General features: G+C 35.4%; 3 protein-coding genes across 3 annotated transcripts; all 3 read left to right on the top strand.

Moving 5' to 3' along the window:
• Positions 1–507: 507 nt before the first annotated feature.
• Positions 508–2,389, top strand: LOC112418219 (disease resistance protein RGA2). Its single transcript, XM_039826969.1, has 2 exons — positions 508–1,683; positions 1,778–2,389. Exons 1-2 carry the CDS (start codon positions 508–510, stop codon positions 2,387–2,389), a joined length of 1,788 nt encoding a protein of 595 aa, XP_039682903.1.
• A 1,910-nt stretch (positions 2,390–4,299) lies between these two features.
• On the top strand, positions 4,300–8,169 carry LOC25480409 (putative disease resistance protein RGA3). Its single transcript, XM_013587139.3, has 2 exons — positions 4,300–7,766; positions 7,866–8,169. Exons 1-2 carry the CDS (start codon positions 4,448–4,450, stop codon positions 7,961–7,963), a joined length of 3,417 nt encoding a protein of 1,138 aa, XP_013442593.1. The 5' UTR covers positions 4,300–4,447; the 3' UTR covers positions 7,964–8,169.
• A 126-nt stretch (positions 8,170–8,295) lies between these two features.
• Positions 8,296–12,568, top strand: LOC25480408 (disease resistance protein RGA2). Its single transcript, XM_013587138.3, has 2 exons — positions 8,296–12,114; positions 12,209–12,568. The coding sequence occupies exons 1-2, from the start codon at positions 8,796–8,798 to the stop codon at positions 12,322–12,324; spliced, it is 3,435 nt and encodes a 1,144-aa protein (XP_013442592.1). The 5' UTR covers positions 8,296–8,795; the 3' UTR covers positions 12,325–12,568.
• Positions 12,569–16,823: the final 4,255 nt, after the last annotated feature.

Genomic DNA, 16,823 nt, shown 5'->3' with positions numbered 1-16,823 from the left:
TTGAACAATAATTAGTAATAACCAATTGACAATTTTTAATACCTTGTTATCATCAAAACTCAATAAGGTTCATTGTGAAACATATTTTGTTCCAACAATACGGTGAAAGGTTTATCTATTTTAGTCACAACACGACTTGAGATTGTTGCATCCATCACGTGATCTCACCCTGCTCACCATTTGGTAGGTTTATATGATGATGACATTTGGTCATTATTTAAACAACATGCTGTTGGACCAAATGGGGAGGAGCGCGCAGAGCTTGCAGCAATAGGTAAGGAGATAGTGAGAAAATGCGTGGGTTCACCTCTTGCTGCCAAGGTTTTGGGAAGCCTTCTGCGCTTTAAAAGTGAGGAACATCAATGGCTTTCTGTAAAGGAAAGTGAGGTTTGGAATTTATCTGAGGATAACCCTATAATGTCTGCTTTGAGACTAAGCTACTTTAATTTGAAATCGTCCTTGAGGCCCTGTTTTACTTTTTGTACTGTTTTTCCTAAGGATTTTGAAATGGTGAAGGAAAATATCATTCAATTTTGGATGGCTAATGGACTTGTTACATCAAGAGGAAACTTACAGATGGAGCATGTTGGTAATGAGGTATGGAATGAATTAAACCAAAGGTCATTCTTTCAAGAAGTCAAATCAGATTTTGTAGGTAACATTACATTCAAAATGCATGATTTAGTCCATGATTTAGCTCATTCCATTATTGGAGAAGAATGTGTGGCTTCTAAGGTTTCAAGCTTGGCTGATTTGTCAATTAGAGTTCACCATATAAGTTGCTTAGATAGTAAAGAAAAGTTCGACTGCAACATGATTCCCTTTAAAAAAATTGAATCGTTGCGAACCTTTCTTGAGTTTAATGAACCCTTCAAAAATTCCTATGTGTTGCCATCTGTCACTCCACTCCGAGCTTTACGTATAAGTTTTTGTCATCTCTCTGCATTAAAGAATTTAATGCATTTGCGGTACTTGGAACTTTACATGAGTGATATAAGAACCTTGCCCGCGTCTGTTTGTAGACTGCAGAAATTGCAAACACTTAAACTTGAAGGTTGTGATATTCTTTCTAGTTTTCCGAAACAATTGACACAATTGCATGACCTTAGACATCTTGTTATTATTGCTTGCCGGAGATTGACATCTACTCCTTTCAGAATTGGGGAGTTAACTTGTCTGAAAACATTGACCACTTTCATTGTTGGTTCAAAAACTGGGTTTGGTTTAGTAGAGCTACACAACTTACAATTAGGAGGCAAGCTACACATCAAAGGCCTTCAGAAAGTGTCGAATGAAGAGGATGCAAAACAAGCTAATTTGATTGGCAAGAAGGACTTAAATCGCTTATATTTGTCTTGGGGTGATTATCCTAATTCACAAGTTGGTGGTCTTGATGCTGAGCGAGTACTAGAAGCTCTTGAACCTCATTCAGGTCTTAAGAGTTTTGGGGTGCAGTGTTATATGGGAACACAATTTCCTCCTTGGATGAGAAATACTTCTATTCTAAATGGTTTAGTTCATATTATTCTCTATGACTGTAAAAACTGCAGGCAACTTCCTCCATTTGGTAAATTACCATATTTAACTAATCTTTATGTATCTGGAATGAGAGATATAAAGTACATTGATGATGACTTCTATGAACCTGCGACTGAGAAGGCTTTTACGTCATTAAAAAAGTTGGTTTTGTGGGACTTACCAAATTTAGAGAAGGTGTTGGAAGTCGAAGGAGGAAGTGAAGTTAGATATAACAAATGTTGCCAAACTTGTGTTGCAGTCCCTTCCATCTGTTGAGTCACTTTTTGTTAGTGGAGGAAGTGAAGAATTATTGAAGTCCTTTTGTTACAACAATTGCAGTGAAGATGTAGCTTCCTCTTCACAAGGAATTTCTGGTAACAATCTTAAGTCACTTTCTATATCAAAATGTGCCAAACTCAAAGAATTACCTGTTGAACTCAGTAGACTTGGTGCTTTAGAATCTCTTACAATTGAAGCTTGTGTTAAAATGGAGTCATTATCTGAACACTTGTTGCAAGGTTTGAGTTCTCTTCGAACTTTGACTCTTTTTTGGTGCCCTAGATTTAAATCCCTGTCTGAGGGTATGAGACACCTAACTTGTCTTGAGACACTTCATATCAGTTACTGTCCACAGTTTGTTTTTCCACATAACATGAACAGTCTAACTTCCCTTCGCCGACTGCTACTCTGGGATTGTAATGAGAACATACTAGATGGCATAGAAGGCATCCCCTCACTGCGCAGTTTGTCTCTGTTCGGTTTTCCTTCACTGACATCCTTGCCAGACTGTTTGGGTGCCATGACTTCTCTTCAAGTATTAGACATCTATAACTTTCCAAAGTTAAAATCAGTACCAGAAAGGAAAAGGTGAAGATTGGCATAAGATAGCTCACATTCCTCAATTTCAATTGAATTGCCAATTGCAATCTGATGCAGAACCAACAAAAACAACAAGTAGTGGTAATTGAATTAAATGAGTCTCTTAATTTTATTCCTTTTGCTTTTTTCTTACTATATCAATGTCATTTTAGACTTATATTGAACAATGTGTGCAAAGGATAAACTGCCATCATGGGGGCAATTTATGGAAGTTCTTATAAAATACAATGTCCAGAGAGATTTTGACAGCATGATTGAAGATATAGACGTGTATCGCTCTGATTGAAAGATTTTCTGTATTTATTTGTATCTTTTTAGTGGAAAACGTTTGACCAAATTGATGTATGGTTCAACTATCTATTGAGAGCGTGTCCTACATACATGTGATATTATATGATATGATACATTTATAAATTCAAGTTTAATATCATAAGAATAAAATACTATTTCATAAGAGGTGTCTATTAAATGGGATCTTAGAAAATATAAAATATGAGTGGTTATTTGATTGGGAGAGAACCAAGCTCTCGAAACTTAGTGAAACTGTGTCTGTTTTCTATGAAATATTTTAATTCTACAGCAGTGTAAATGTTTGTATTCAATTTTCTGTTTGATACAACTTTCTTTTGAGTTTCCTTGATAAAATTGTTGTTATTAATGAATTTATCAATTTCCACTACCAAAGATATTTTCCCCACGCGTACGGAAGCAGGTTTGTTGTCAATGATTCGTTATAAAAACACATTTTTAGAGAGTACGTTATATGGATCGCGAGGATGTTTGAATTGCTGTATCACTAGGATGTTGGATGTTACATCTGAGAAAGAAAAATATGTGAATCAAACAACCTTTTTGTGTGTATCTAGTAGCACCAGATTGTCATTCTATTCTACTGTGATACTGAACCCAGAAGAATCCTTCAGTGGTTGGTTTCTGTTCGCGACAATACAACAATTGATTCAGACATGTTTGTGGAAATACTCAGAGGTGTAAAATCCCAGAGTGATTCTGTTCTGGTGTCTAATAAGGATAACGAGGTAGCTATAAATGATTGAACATTTTGCCATAAGTGAATATCATTGAAACAAGAAAGAGGTGAAGGTCCAATTTACTACAAGAGATATTTACTAGCCTTAGTGAATCCATCAAACTAAGTCCTAGGGATTTTTAAAGTTTAAAAACCTTGTTTAATATTCCATTTTTCTCAAAGCCTACTGGATTGTTCATGTAAACTTATTATAATTGGTAAAGACATTGATTAAGATTACAGAGACGTATGAAAATAATTGTGAAAATAGAGGTGTGAAATTCTGCGTATTGATGTATGGTTTTTTACGAGGGCTTGAAACTAGACAAATATTGTTTCTATCGCACCAACTTCTTAACAGTTTTTGCAATCTTCGTTTAGATGCACCAACTTCTGATTGGTATTGGTTATTTTATCATATGTATTTTTAGTTGAGTATTGCATGCCCAAGTAATATAAGCACAATGCATAGAAGTTTAACGGGTTATTATAATAAAACTAACATTAAGACGAATAGTCCTTAAAAGTTGAGGTTCTGTCTAGAGTATTAAAGAAAGACGCCAAGAAAGGATACCTATTATTTTGAGATAACACCAAACAGCTAAATTATACACTTGCCAACTTGATACCATCCCACCATACTTGATCCACTTGCACTTCAGGTACACTGCCAACTTGAAATATTAAATAATAATTAGTATTACAATTATTTGGTATTGGATTCTCTTTGACGAAATCTAGGCCACACAAGAACAAATGAACGGTCATGATGTTGTTTCATATGATAAGTTTTCCAATTTTGTTTTTTTCCTTTTCATGGCCATGTGCCTTCACAACTTGTTTTTTCCTACTGTCATTCACTAATTATTTATTTTTCTATAGCAGCCAATTTGGAGAAGAACTACATCCACTGATTTAATATATAATCTTTGAAAACAAATAACAACTCATATTTCATCTTCCTAGAGCAAAATCATCTCCAATCCAAACAACTTTGATTCATTTCTGTTCTCACATCTGAAAATGGCTGATGCTTTACTTGGAATCTTGATTCAAAACCTCGGATCATTTGTACAAGAGGAGTTTGCTACCTATTTGGGTGTTGGAGAATTGACCCAAAGCCTATCTAGAAAGCTCACTTTAATCCGTGCTGTCCTAAAAGATGCAGAAAAGAAGCAAATAACAAACGATGCTGTCAAAGAGTGGCTACAGCAACTGATTGATGCTGCTTATGTGATTGATGATATATTGGATGAATGTTCAATAACCTTAAGAGCACATGGCGACAACAAGCGGATCACTCGTTTCCATCCTATGAAGATTTTGGCTCGTCGCAACATTGGAAAGAGGATGAAGGAGGTTGCTAAAAAGATCGATGATATTGCTGAAGAAAGGATGAAGTTCGGATTACAACAATTTGCAGTCACGGAGGAGCGCCAACGACGAGATGATGAATGGCGCCAAACTACTTCTGCTGTCACCGAACCGAAAGTATATGGAAGAGACAAAGATAAAGAACAGATTGTAGAGTTTCTGCTAAGGCACGCCAGTGAGAGTGAAGAACTCTCTGTCTATTCCATTGTTGGCCACGGTGGATATGGAAAAACAACACTTGCTCAAATGGTCTTCAATGATGAAAGTGTAAAGACACATTTTGACTTGAAAATATGGGTGTGTGTTTCTGATGATTTCAGTATGATGAAGGTTTTAGAGTCCATCATAGAAGACACCATTGGAAAAAATCCAAATCTCTCCTCTTTAGAGTCAATGCGAAAAAAGGTTCAAGAAATTTTGCAAAACAAAAGGTATTTGCTTGTTCTTGATGATGTGTGGAGTGAAGACCAAGAGAAATGGAATAAGTTCAAGTCTTCGTTGCAACATGGAAAGAAAGGTGCATCAATTTTGGTCACTACCAGACTTGACATTGTTGCATCCATCATGGGAACTTCTGATGCTCATCATTTAGCAAGCTTATCTGATGATGACATCTGGTCTTTGTTCAAACAACAAGCTTTTGTAGCAAATAGAGAAGAGCGTGCAGAGCTTGTGGCAATAGGCAAAAAGTTAGTGAGAAAATGTGTGGGTTCACCTCTTGCTGCTAAAGTATTAGGAAGCAGTTTGTGCTTTACAAGTGACGAACATCAATGGATTTCTGTACTAGAAAGTGAGTTTTGGAGTTTACCTGAGGTTGATCCTATCATGTCTGCTTTGAGACTAAGCTATTTTAACTTGAAATTGTCATTGAGGCCATGTTTTACTTTCTGTGCTGTTTTTCCCAAAGATTATGAAATGGTGAAGGAAAATCTCATTCAACTTTGGATGGCTAATGGACTTGTTACATCTAGAGGAAACTTACAGATGGAGCATGTTGGTAATGAGGTATGGAATGAATTATACCAAAGGTCATTATTTGAAGAAGTTAAATCAGATTTTGTAGGTAACATTACTTTCAAAATGCATGATTTTGTCCATGATTTAGCAGTGTCTATTATGGGAGATGAATGTATTTCTTCAGATGCTTCAAATTTAACAAATTTGTCAATTAGAGTTCACCATATAAGTCTCTTTGATAAAAAATTCAGATATGACTACATGATTCCCTTCCAAAAATTTGATTCCTTGCGAACCTTTCTTGAGTATAAACCACCCTCAAAGAATCTAGATGTGTTTCTATCAACCACTTCGCTTCGAGCTTTACATACAAAGTCTCATCGACTCTCATCATCAAATTTAATGCATTTGAGGTACTTGGAACTTTCATCTTGTGACTTCATTACCTTGCCTGGTTCTGTTTGCAGACTACAGAAATTGCAAACACTAAAACTTGAAAAATGTCATCATCTATCTGATTTTCCCAAACAATTTACAAAATTGAAGGACCTTCGACATCTCATGATTAAAAATTGCAGTTCATTGAAATCAACTCCTTTTAAAATTGGGGAGTTAACTTGTCTGAAAACATTGACCATTTTCATTGTTGGTTCAAAAACTGGGTTTGGTTTAGCAGAGCTACACAACTTACAATTAGGAGGAAAGCTACACATTAAAGGCCTTCAGAAAGTGTCGATTGAAGAGGATGCAAGAAAAGCTAATTTGATTGGCAAGAAGGACTTAAATCGCTTATATTTGTCATGGGGTGATTATACTAATTCACAAGTTAGTAGTATTCATGCTGAGCAAGTAATAGAAACTCTTGAGCCTCATTCAGGTCTAAAGAGTTTTGGGTTGCAGGGTTATATGGGAGCACATTTTCCTCATTGGATGAGAAATACTTCTATTCTAAAAGGTCTAGTTAGTATTATTCTCTATGACTGTAAAAACTGCAGGCAGATTCCTCCATTTGGTAAATTACCATGCTTAACTTTCCTTTCTGTATCTAGAATGAGAGATTTAAAGTACATTGATGATAGTTTGTATGAACCTACGACTGAGAAGGCTTTTACGTCACTGAAAAAATTTACTTTGGCTGACTTACCAAATTTAGAGAGGGTGTTGAAAGTCGAAGGAGTAGAGATGCTACAACAGCTTTTGAAGTTAGCTATAACAGATGTCCCTAAACTTGCATTGCAGTCCCTTCCATCTATGGAGTCACTTTATGCTAGTCGAGGAAATGAAGAATTATTGAAGTCCATTTTTTACAACAATTGCAATGAAGATGTAGCTTCACGGGGAATTGCTGGTAACAATCTTAAGTCACTTTGGATATCAGGCTTTAAAGAACTCAAGGAATTACCTGTTGAACTCAGTACTCTTAGTGCATTAGAATTTCTTAGAATTGATTTATGTGATGAATTGGAGTCATTTTCAGAGCACTTGTTGCAAGGTTTGAGTTCTCTTCGAAATTTGTATGTTTCTAGCTGCAATAAATTCAAATCCCTGTCTGAGGGTATCAAACACCTAACTTGTCTCGAGACTCTTAAAATCCTTTTCTGTAAACAAATTGTTTTTCCACATAACATGAACAGTCTAACTTCCCTCCGTGAACTGCGACTCTCGGATTGTAATGAAAACATACTAGATGGCATAGAAGGCATCCCCTCACTGAAAAGATTGTGTCTGTTTGATTTTCATTCACGAACATCCTTGCCAGACTGTTTGGGTGCCATGACTTCTCTTCAAGTATTAGAAATCAGTCCACTATTTAGCTCCTCTTCAAAGTTAAGTTCACTGCCAGACAACTTTCAGCAACTCCAAAACTTGCAAAAGTTAAGAATTTGTGGTTGCCCTAAGTTGGAGAAGAGATGCAAGAGAGGTATAGGTGAAGATTGGCATAAGATAGCTCACATTCCTGAAGTTGAATTGAATTACAAATTGCAATCTGATGCAGAACCAACAATTAGTGGTAATTTAATTGAATGAATCTCTTTATTTTATTCCTTTCACTTTTTTTACTATATCAAATATGGTGTGATTTTATACTTATATTGAACAATGTGTGCAGAGGATAAAAAGCCAGCATCGACGCAATATTCGGATATTATGTTTGACTTCGTCGTGAAACAAGATTTTGACAACATAATTGAAGATATAGATGTGTAACGCTCAGATGTGCGCTGTTGTCTTCAATTTTACTGTTTATATATATTTATTTACTAGTGTATTTATCCCGCATCGTGGGTTACACATATAATTAAGGATGATCTAAATTATGTATGCACGGTATCCAGAAATAATATTTATCATGATTAGTACATGACAACTATCTTAACAGATACACGAATAGAATAAAATGAACCATATTTTAAGGGATTGCACTTCCGTAACATTGTGGTGGGCTATGTCACATGACATAGCCAGTAATATTGCACCATGTGTCACTTCTTTTTTTAAAAACAAAAATCAAATAAAATAATAGAAAGGAACAAAAATAGAACACGTTCAGTGCTACTCTCGTAGCAGACTCTTCTTCTTCTTCTCAAAAACAAAACACAACCACCGTCAATCATGTGTCACTTGCCAACTTGATGCCATCCCACCATACTTGATCCACTTGCACTTCAGGTACACTGCCAACTTGAAATATTAAATAATAATTAGTATTACAATTATTTGGTATTGGATTTTCTTTGATGAAATCTAGGCCACACAAGAACAAATGAACGAGCATGATGTTGTTTCATAAGATAAGTTTTCCAATTTTGTTTTTTTCCCTTTCATGGCCATGTGCCTTCAACACTTGTTTTTTCCCACTGTCATTCACTAATTATTTATTTTTCTATAGCAGCCAATTTTGACATGTTGCAGAAGAACTACATCCACTGATTTAATATATAATCTTTGAAAACAAATAACAACTCATATTTCATCTTCCTAGAGCAAAATCATCTCCAATCCAAACAACTTTGATTCATTTCTGTTCTCACATCTGAAAATGGCTGATGCTTTACTTGGAATCTTGATTCAAAACCTCGGATCATTTGTACAAGAGGAGCTTGCTACCTATTTGGGTGTTGGAGAATTGACCCAAAGCCTATCTAGAAAGCTCACTTTAATCCGTGCTGTCCTAAAAGATGCTGAAAAGAAGCAAATAACAAACGATGCTGTCAAAGAGTGGCTACAGCAACTGCGTGATGCTGCTTATGTGCTTGATGATATATTGGATGAATGTTCAATAACCTTAAAAGCACATGGTAACAACAAGCGGATCACTCGTTTCCATCCTATGAAGATTTTGGTTCGTCGCAACATTGGAAAGAGGATGAAGGAGATTGCTAAAGAGATCGACGATATTGCTGAAGAAAGGATGAAGTTCGGATTACATGTGGGGGTCATCGAGCGCCAACCAGAAGATGAAGGGCGGCGGCAAACTACCTCTGTCATCACTGAATCCAAAGTATATGGAAGAGACAAAGATAAAGAGCATATTGTAGAGTTTCTTCTACGGCACGCTGGTGACAGTGAAGAACTCTCTGTCTATTCTATTGTTGGCCACGGTGGATATGGAAAAACAACACTTGCTCAAACAGTCTTCAATGATGAAAGGGTAAAGACACATTTTGACTTGAAAATATGGGTGTGTGTTTCTGGTGATATCAATGCGATGAAAGTTTTAGAGTCCATCATAGAAAACACCATTGGAAAAAATCCACATCTCTCGTCTTTAGAGTCAATGCAACAAAAGGTTCAAGAAATTTTGCAAAAAAATAGGTATTTACTTGTTCTTGATGATGTGTGGACTGAAGACAAAGAGAAATGGAATAAGTTAAAGTCTTTGTTGCTAAATGGAAAGAAAGGTGCATCAATTTTGATCACTACCAGACTTGACATTGTTGCATCCATCATGGGAACTTCTGATGCTCATCATTTAGCAAGCTTATCTGATGATGACATCTGGTCTTTGTTCAAACAACAAGCTTTTGGAGAAAATCGAGAAGAGCGTGCAGAGCTTGTGGCAATAGGCAAAAAGTTAGTGAGAAAATGTGTGGGTTCACCTCTTGCTGCTAAAGTATTGGGTAGCAGTTTGTGCTGTACAAGCAACGAACATCAATGGATTTCTGTACTGGAAAGTGAATTTTGGAATTTGCCTGAGGTTGATTCTATCATGTCTGCTTTGAGAATAAGCTACTTTAACTTGAAATTGTCATTGAGACCATGTTTTGCTTTCTGTGCTGTTTTTCCTAAGGGTTTTGAAATGGTTAAGGAAAATCTCATTCATCTTTGGATGGCTAATGGTCTTGTTACATCTAGAGGAAATTTACAGATGGAGCACGTTGGTGATGAGGTATGGAATCAATTGTGGCAAAGATCATTTTTTCAAGAAGTTAAATCTGATTTAGCAGGTAACATTACATTCCGAATGCATGATTTTATCCATGATTTAGCTCAGTCTATTATGGAAAAAGAATGTATTTCTTATGATGTTTCAGATTCGACTAATGTGTCAATTGGCGTTCACCATTTAAGTATCTTTGATAAAAAACCAAATATAGGTTTCTTTTTTCTAAAATCAAAATATGACCACATAATTCCCTTCCAAAAAGTTGATTCCTTGCGAACCTTTCTTGAGTATAAACCACCCTCCAAGAATTTAGATGTGTTTCTGTCAAGCACCTCTCTTCGAGTTTTGCTTACACGTTCAAATGAACTCTCATTATTGAAGAGTTTAGTGCATTTGAGGTACTTGGAAATTTATGATAGTAACATCACAACCTTGCCTGGGTCTGTTTGTAGACTGCAGAAATTGCAAACACTAAAACTTGAACGTTGCCATTTGCTATCTAGTTTTCCCAAACAATTTACAAAATTGAAGGACCTTCGACATCTCATGATTAAAAATTGCCATTCATTGATATCAGCTCCTTTTAGAATTGGGCAGTTAACTAGCCTGAAAACATTGACGATTTTCATTGTTGGTTCAAAAACTGGGTATGGTTTAGCACAGCTACACAACTTACAGTTAGGAGGCAAGCTACACATCAAATGTCTTGAGAATGTGTCGAACGAAGAGGATGCTAGAGAAACTAATTTGATTAGCAAGAAGGACTTGGATCGTTTATATTTGTCTTGGGGTAATGATACTAATTCACAAGTTGGCAGTGTTGATGCCGAGCGAGTACTGGAAGCTCTTGAGCCCCATTCCTCCGGACTGAAGCATTTTGGGGTGAATGGTTATGGTGGAACAATTTTTCCTTCTTGGATGAAAAATACTTCTATTCTAAAAGGTTTAGTTAGTATTATTCTCTATAACTGTAAAAATTGTAGGCATCTTCCTCCGTTTGGTAAATTACCATGTTTAACTATTCTCTATTTATCTGGAATGAGATATATAAAGTACATTGATGATGACTTGTATGAACCTGAGACTGAGAAAGCTTTTACGTCACTGAAAAAATTGAGTTTGCATGACTTACCAAATTTAGAGAGGGTGTTGGAAGTTGATGGAGTAGAGATGCTACCACAACTTTTAAATTTAGATATAACAAATGTCCCCAAACTTACATTGACATCCCTTCTATCTGTTGAGTCACTTTCTGCTAGTGGAGGAAATGAAGAATTATTGAAGTCATTTTTTTACAACAATTGCAGTGAAGATGTAGCTGGTAACAATCTCAAGTCACTTTCTATATCAAAATTCGCCAATCTCAAGGAATTACCTGTTGAACTCGGTCCTCTTACTGCTTTAGAATCTCTTTCTATTGAACGTTGCAATGAAATGGAGTCATTTTCGGAGCACTTGTTGAAAGGTTTGAGTTCTCTTCGAAATATGTCAGTTTTTTCATGCTCTGGATTCAAATCCCTGTCGGACGGTATGAGACACCTAACTTGTCTTGAGACACTTCATATCTATTATTGTCCACAGTTAGTTTTTCCACATAACATGAACAGTCTAGCTTCCCTCCGTCAACTGCTACTCGTGGAGTGTAATGAAAGCATACTAGATGGCATAGAAGGCATCCCCTCACTACAAAAATTGAGACTGTTCAATTTTCCATCTATAAAATCCTTGCCGGACTGGTTGGGTGCCATGACTTCTCTTCAAGTATTAGCGATCTGTGACTTTCCAGAGTTAAGTTCACTACCAGACAACTTTCAGCAACTCCAAAACTTGCAAACGTTAACTATTTCAGGTTGTCCTATATTGGAGAAGAGATGCAAGAGAGGAATAGGTGAAGATTGGCATAAGATAGCTCACATTCCTATATCGCCTTCTTCTGTAGAAACAACAACACCAACAAAATCAACAATTTGTGGTAATTTAATTTAATGAATCTCTTTAGTTTATTCCTTTCTCTTTAATTTAATTATATGGTGTGATTTTAGACTTATATTGAACAATGTGTGCAGAGAATATTATAACAACATGGAGGATAGCAAAGGCAACATGGAAGATATTGTGGAACTATAACATGCAAAGCAGTGGGTTTGAGGAGATGATTGATTCAATAACCCAAGTACCATAATAATATTTATTTGTATCTTTGTTTGTTCATTTATAACAATCACTTCATTTATCCCTTTCTAATTAAAGGAAAGCCCCTGAAACACCCCTCCCCTTATAAAAGGAATAACTTCACTTTTTAGTGGAAAATGTTCGTTGAATGCTATTGTTTGGCCATATTATTATATGGTTCAGTTATATTATTTGGTTAGGAATATAAATTTCAACTATCTAATGAAGATGTGTCCTATATATTCTTGTGACTACAGATATCTGTTCTGCCTACACAAAAGTGTTAAGTTCTGTTAATCTCTTTCTTGGGATTTTCTTTGGAAAAGATAATTAACTTCATTTGCTATTGTATAAGTCGTTTTGACCTTTATAAAGGATTAAATAAGTAGATGGTCCTCTTAAATATACCAAGAGTTCATTTTAGTACTCCTCTTGAAATATTCTTTAGCCTTTTGGTTCGTTTAAAAAATTTCATCTATAAAATTAGTTCTTACATTTTAGTCAACACATGTCTAACCTTCATATTTTTAATCAAAAACATGAATTAAATATGAAATTTCATGTTTTTGGTGCTAAACAATTCATATTAAAATGATTTATTTAAGATATTGAAAAAAGAGATTAAAATAATTGAAAGAAAATAAAGTAATAAAGGTAAAGAATATGTTAAGAATAAAATAGCATTAATGATGCATTTATCGTAAAGTGATTTAAAATAAAACTATTGTGAATTCAATGAAAAATCACACCATTAAAATACTTGATGTATCAAACAAGTAATAATCAAGCAACAAAATAAAAGTGTATGGACGTTATAAACGCAAGCCAAAAGTAAAAACAGCGAGAGGAAGAAAGAGAGAACACAATTTTTTTTACCCAATTCGGTCCAATACTGACCTAGTCTGGGGCAGAGAGCAGTTCTATGTTCCACTATAATGATGAGTATCTTTACAAAAAGAGATATCAATGGGTTACAAAAATAAGTCTCCCGCCTAATTCTACCAAAAGCTTCAATCTCTTCTCATGACCAAGAGACTCAATCCTAATAGTGTTTCCCAACATGAATCAAACTCAACTCTAGTGTTTGTTGCTGAGAGAAAACGCTATATAAACCCTAGTTTGTTGCTTACTTCTAAATCCTTTTTTTCAGACCCCTCTATCTCAAGGTTTACTCTGATACAAGGTCTATATTTATAGAGAAATATAACTCATAAATTTGAAACGAATATCACACTGAAGATACGTTTCTTTTTTTTTTTTTCTTCAGTGAAAGAATATTTGCATCAAATTGTCCTTCATACAGTACAAAAATATATATATTGTCCATAAATATATTTTCAGCACGAAATATATTCGAAACAAATCTTTTATATTTTTAGCAACAATATTCTTCATCCATCAAATTTTGAGTTATACTGCAACATTCTCCATCAAATTACTGATGATGCCAATTTAACATCAACCACCATGTTTCTCTTTCCCTTGCTTCCCAGTACACCATGTAGCTCCACAATTTACACCTAACTTCTTAAACCATCGGAATGCCTTCCGCCTTTTTGAAGATTCTTGTATCCAACTACGCGGGAAATTTTAAGTAGCTCCACTTCAGCCATCATAATGTTTTCCGACTTCTCGAAGGTCCTTGCAGTCCAACTACACTAGGAATTTGAGGTAGTTTCCCAAGTATCCACCATAAGCTCTTCAGCCAACGGAATGTCTTCCGCCTTCTCGAAGAGCCTTGCAGTCCAACTACACTAGAAATTTTAGGTAGTTCCATATTCCACAAGTATCCACCATAACCTCTTCAACACAGGACATCTCCCGCTTCCTTGAAGATCTCCTTACATCCAATCACCCTTGGCTTTTTAGGGTAATCCCGCAAGTCGTGCTATACATTCTTCAAACTTTGGAATGCCTTCCGTCTTCATGAAGAAATCCCTTGCTCACCACTAGAGCATATCACCCAAGGTCCTCCATAGTCGTACCATTTCTGGTGTGTTCAATGTAACGCCCTATTTCTATTAAAGCGATAAAACACGCGAATAATATAATATTCAAGAAATAGACGTCACGTCATCAACAAAATCCTAAACAACATGCATGTATAAAAATTCTCAACAGTTGCAGCAGATATAAACCATACACCTCAAAAGTATACATGTCATGAGATCGAATACATCATCATAAAATTCTCCAAAACATAAATAAATCCAGGATAGACAATCTATAATAAATCATAAGACAACATCCTAGATCAGAGCCTATCCTACGACTCTACGGAACCGATAACGGAGATAGCTCCCGCTATCCAAGCAATCACCGAGCAACTCACCAAAGCAACTAATTCTGCACTTCGTCTACCCATCCATACAGACATGTAGGCGGTCAAAACCACTGGGGGTAAGTTTTACATCAATCATAATCAATAAAATAAATTTGAACATAAATGAATCATTTCAAGTTCCAAATAATTACATGAATATTTAATCTCAATAATAATTCGTAATGACAAATCCAAATATCACAACCAATCACTCGCGTCCACAAGCATATCAATTATTTTCACAATTAGGACTCATGCTACAATATGATATGCCCCTAGACACGACACATAAATTCATGCGGTACCGTCATCACCAACGTCTAGGCCGTCGCCCCATGATGCCAACAGAACACCATAATCACCTCAATTGGATATAAAATTCGTCACCATCAAACATGAATGCATGAACATATGACTCTACAACAATGCATATGTTCACACAAACCATTCACCACATTGGATATAAAATATGTCACCATCAGTCATGTATGTATAAACATATATCTCAACAACAATACATATGTTCACACAAACAATTCACCACAATCTCACCAAACACTTAGCATATAGGCATGGCAAAGGGGCGGAGCGGGAACGGTTTTTACCTACCCCATCCTCAAACCCAATTCCCTGATAAAGCCCCGTTCCCCGCCCCGTACCCCGACGGGGATGAATAATTGAACCCAAACCCCATCCCAAATGGGTTCGGCTATCCCCGCCCCACCCCCATACCCGCAGTGGATTCGGATTTTTAATAAACATAATCCCTTGACCTAAACTAGAACATATATTATGAACCCAAAATTCATCCGAACATACAATAAAATTATTTCAAATAAAGTAATGCAGCAACCATACAACTCGTAATCCAAATTATCAAAACCAATATCAAATTTATCAAAACCAAATAATATAGTACTAGTAGATAAGAGTATTCCAAAATACCATCAAAACAACCACATAACCAAACCAATATTCCAAAACTACATCATTGTTCATTGAAATTGCTAACACAAGTAGATAAAAATCATTGTTAATTGAAATTGCTAACAAAAGTAGCTAGATAAGCTGCCACCACCAATGTAGTCTTCTTTTTTTTCTCTTTTCTCAAAATACTATTGACCATCTTCAAAGAGGGAAGTAACGCCACTAGCTAAAATTTCACCTATATAAAATATAAAAGTTATAATATAAACATTAAAATTGATAAAATTGAGAATAACAAGTACAAAGAACTATAACAAATTGATAAAATTGCACAAGCAATTACAACACTAATCATCACAACTATAACCACCTAACCAAAACTAATAAACCACCAGACTATTAAGAGAAAAACAATGCCTTCCCAAACAGAACCAATGCTCCTTCAAAGCTAAATGACTACAAACTAGATAAAAGTTTGTTAATGCATAAACTAAAATAGATAACATCTTTATGCTGTAAATGAAACCTCTTTATCCAAAATAGAATAACACTAGAAACTAGTAATAAATGTAACCTCTTTATGTTGTTTGTTTTTAGGGGCTGCTGTCATGTGACAGCCACTGTTGATTTTCTTAGCTTTTTTTGGTTTACTTGTGCTGAGGTTTGATTATATAATATGCTAATTAAAAAAAAAACACTCCACACTAGAAAGTAGTAATGATAAATAAATGGAAGGAAAATCTCACCTTCATCCTCAGGCTCTATTTCATCAAGTAAACTAGTGTAGTCATTGCTTAATTTAGAACTCCTACCACCTATAAAAATGAAAGGCAGTACAATTTAAATAATAAGTAGTTAACAAATACAAAATCATTTGTCATTTCATAAGATATATAAATTGAAAGAACTGTAAGCATACCACTGTTTTCGGTACTCCATAACCAGCTTCTAGCACACATCAAAGTCTCTAAAGTTGTCCAATGAAGTCGACTGCGATGCGGGCTTAAGATATGACCGCTAGTACTGAATGCGGATTTTGAAGCTACTGTAGAAATAGGAATTGCTAAAATATCTTTTGCAATTCCTTGGAGTGTTGGATATTTGATGCCATTCAACTTCCACCACAATAGAATATCAAAATCAGGACTCCGCGGTAAAACTTCCTCTTCCAAATAATGATCCAGCTCAGTCCTAACTAATGAAGTTTTAGCTCTTTTTTTCTTCTGAACATATGCATCATAATCATCTAAACCATCATT

Source organism: Medicago truncatula, chromosome 6 (assembly GCF_003473485.1).
Source record: "Medicago truncatula cultivar Jemalong A17 chromosome 6, MtrunA17r5.0-ANR, whole genome shotgun sequence".
Classification (NCBI taxonomy): Eukaryota; Viridiplantae; Streptophyta; class Magnoliopsida; order Fabales; family Fabaceae; genus Medicago; species Medicago truncatula.
Note: the sequence above shows the minus strand (reverse complement) of the source record. Positions and strands in the feature narration are given on the sequence as shown.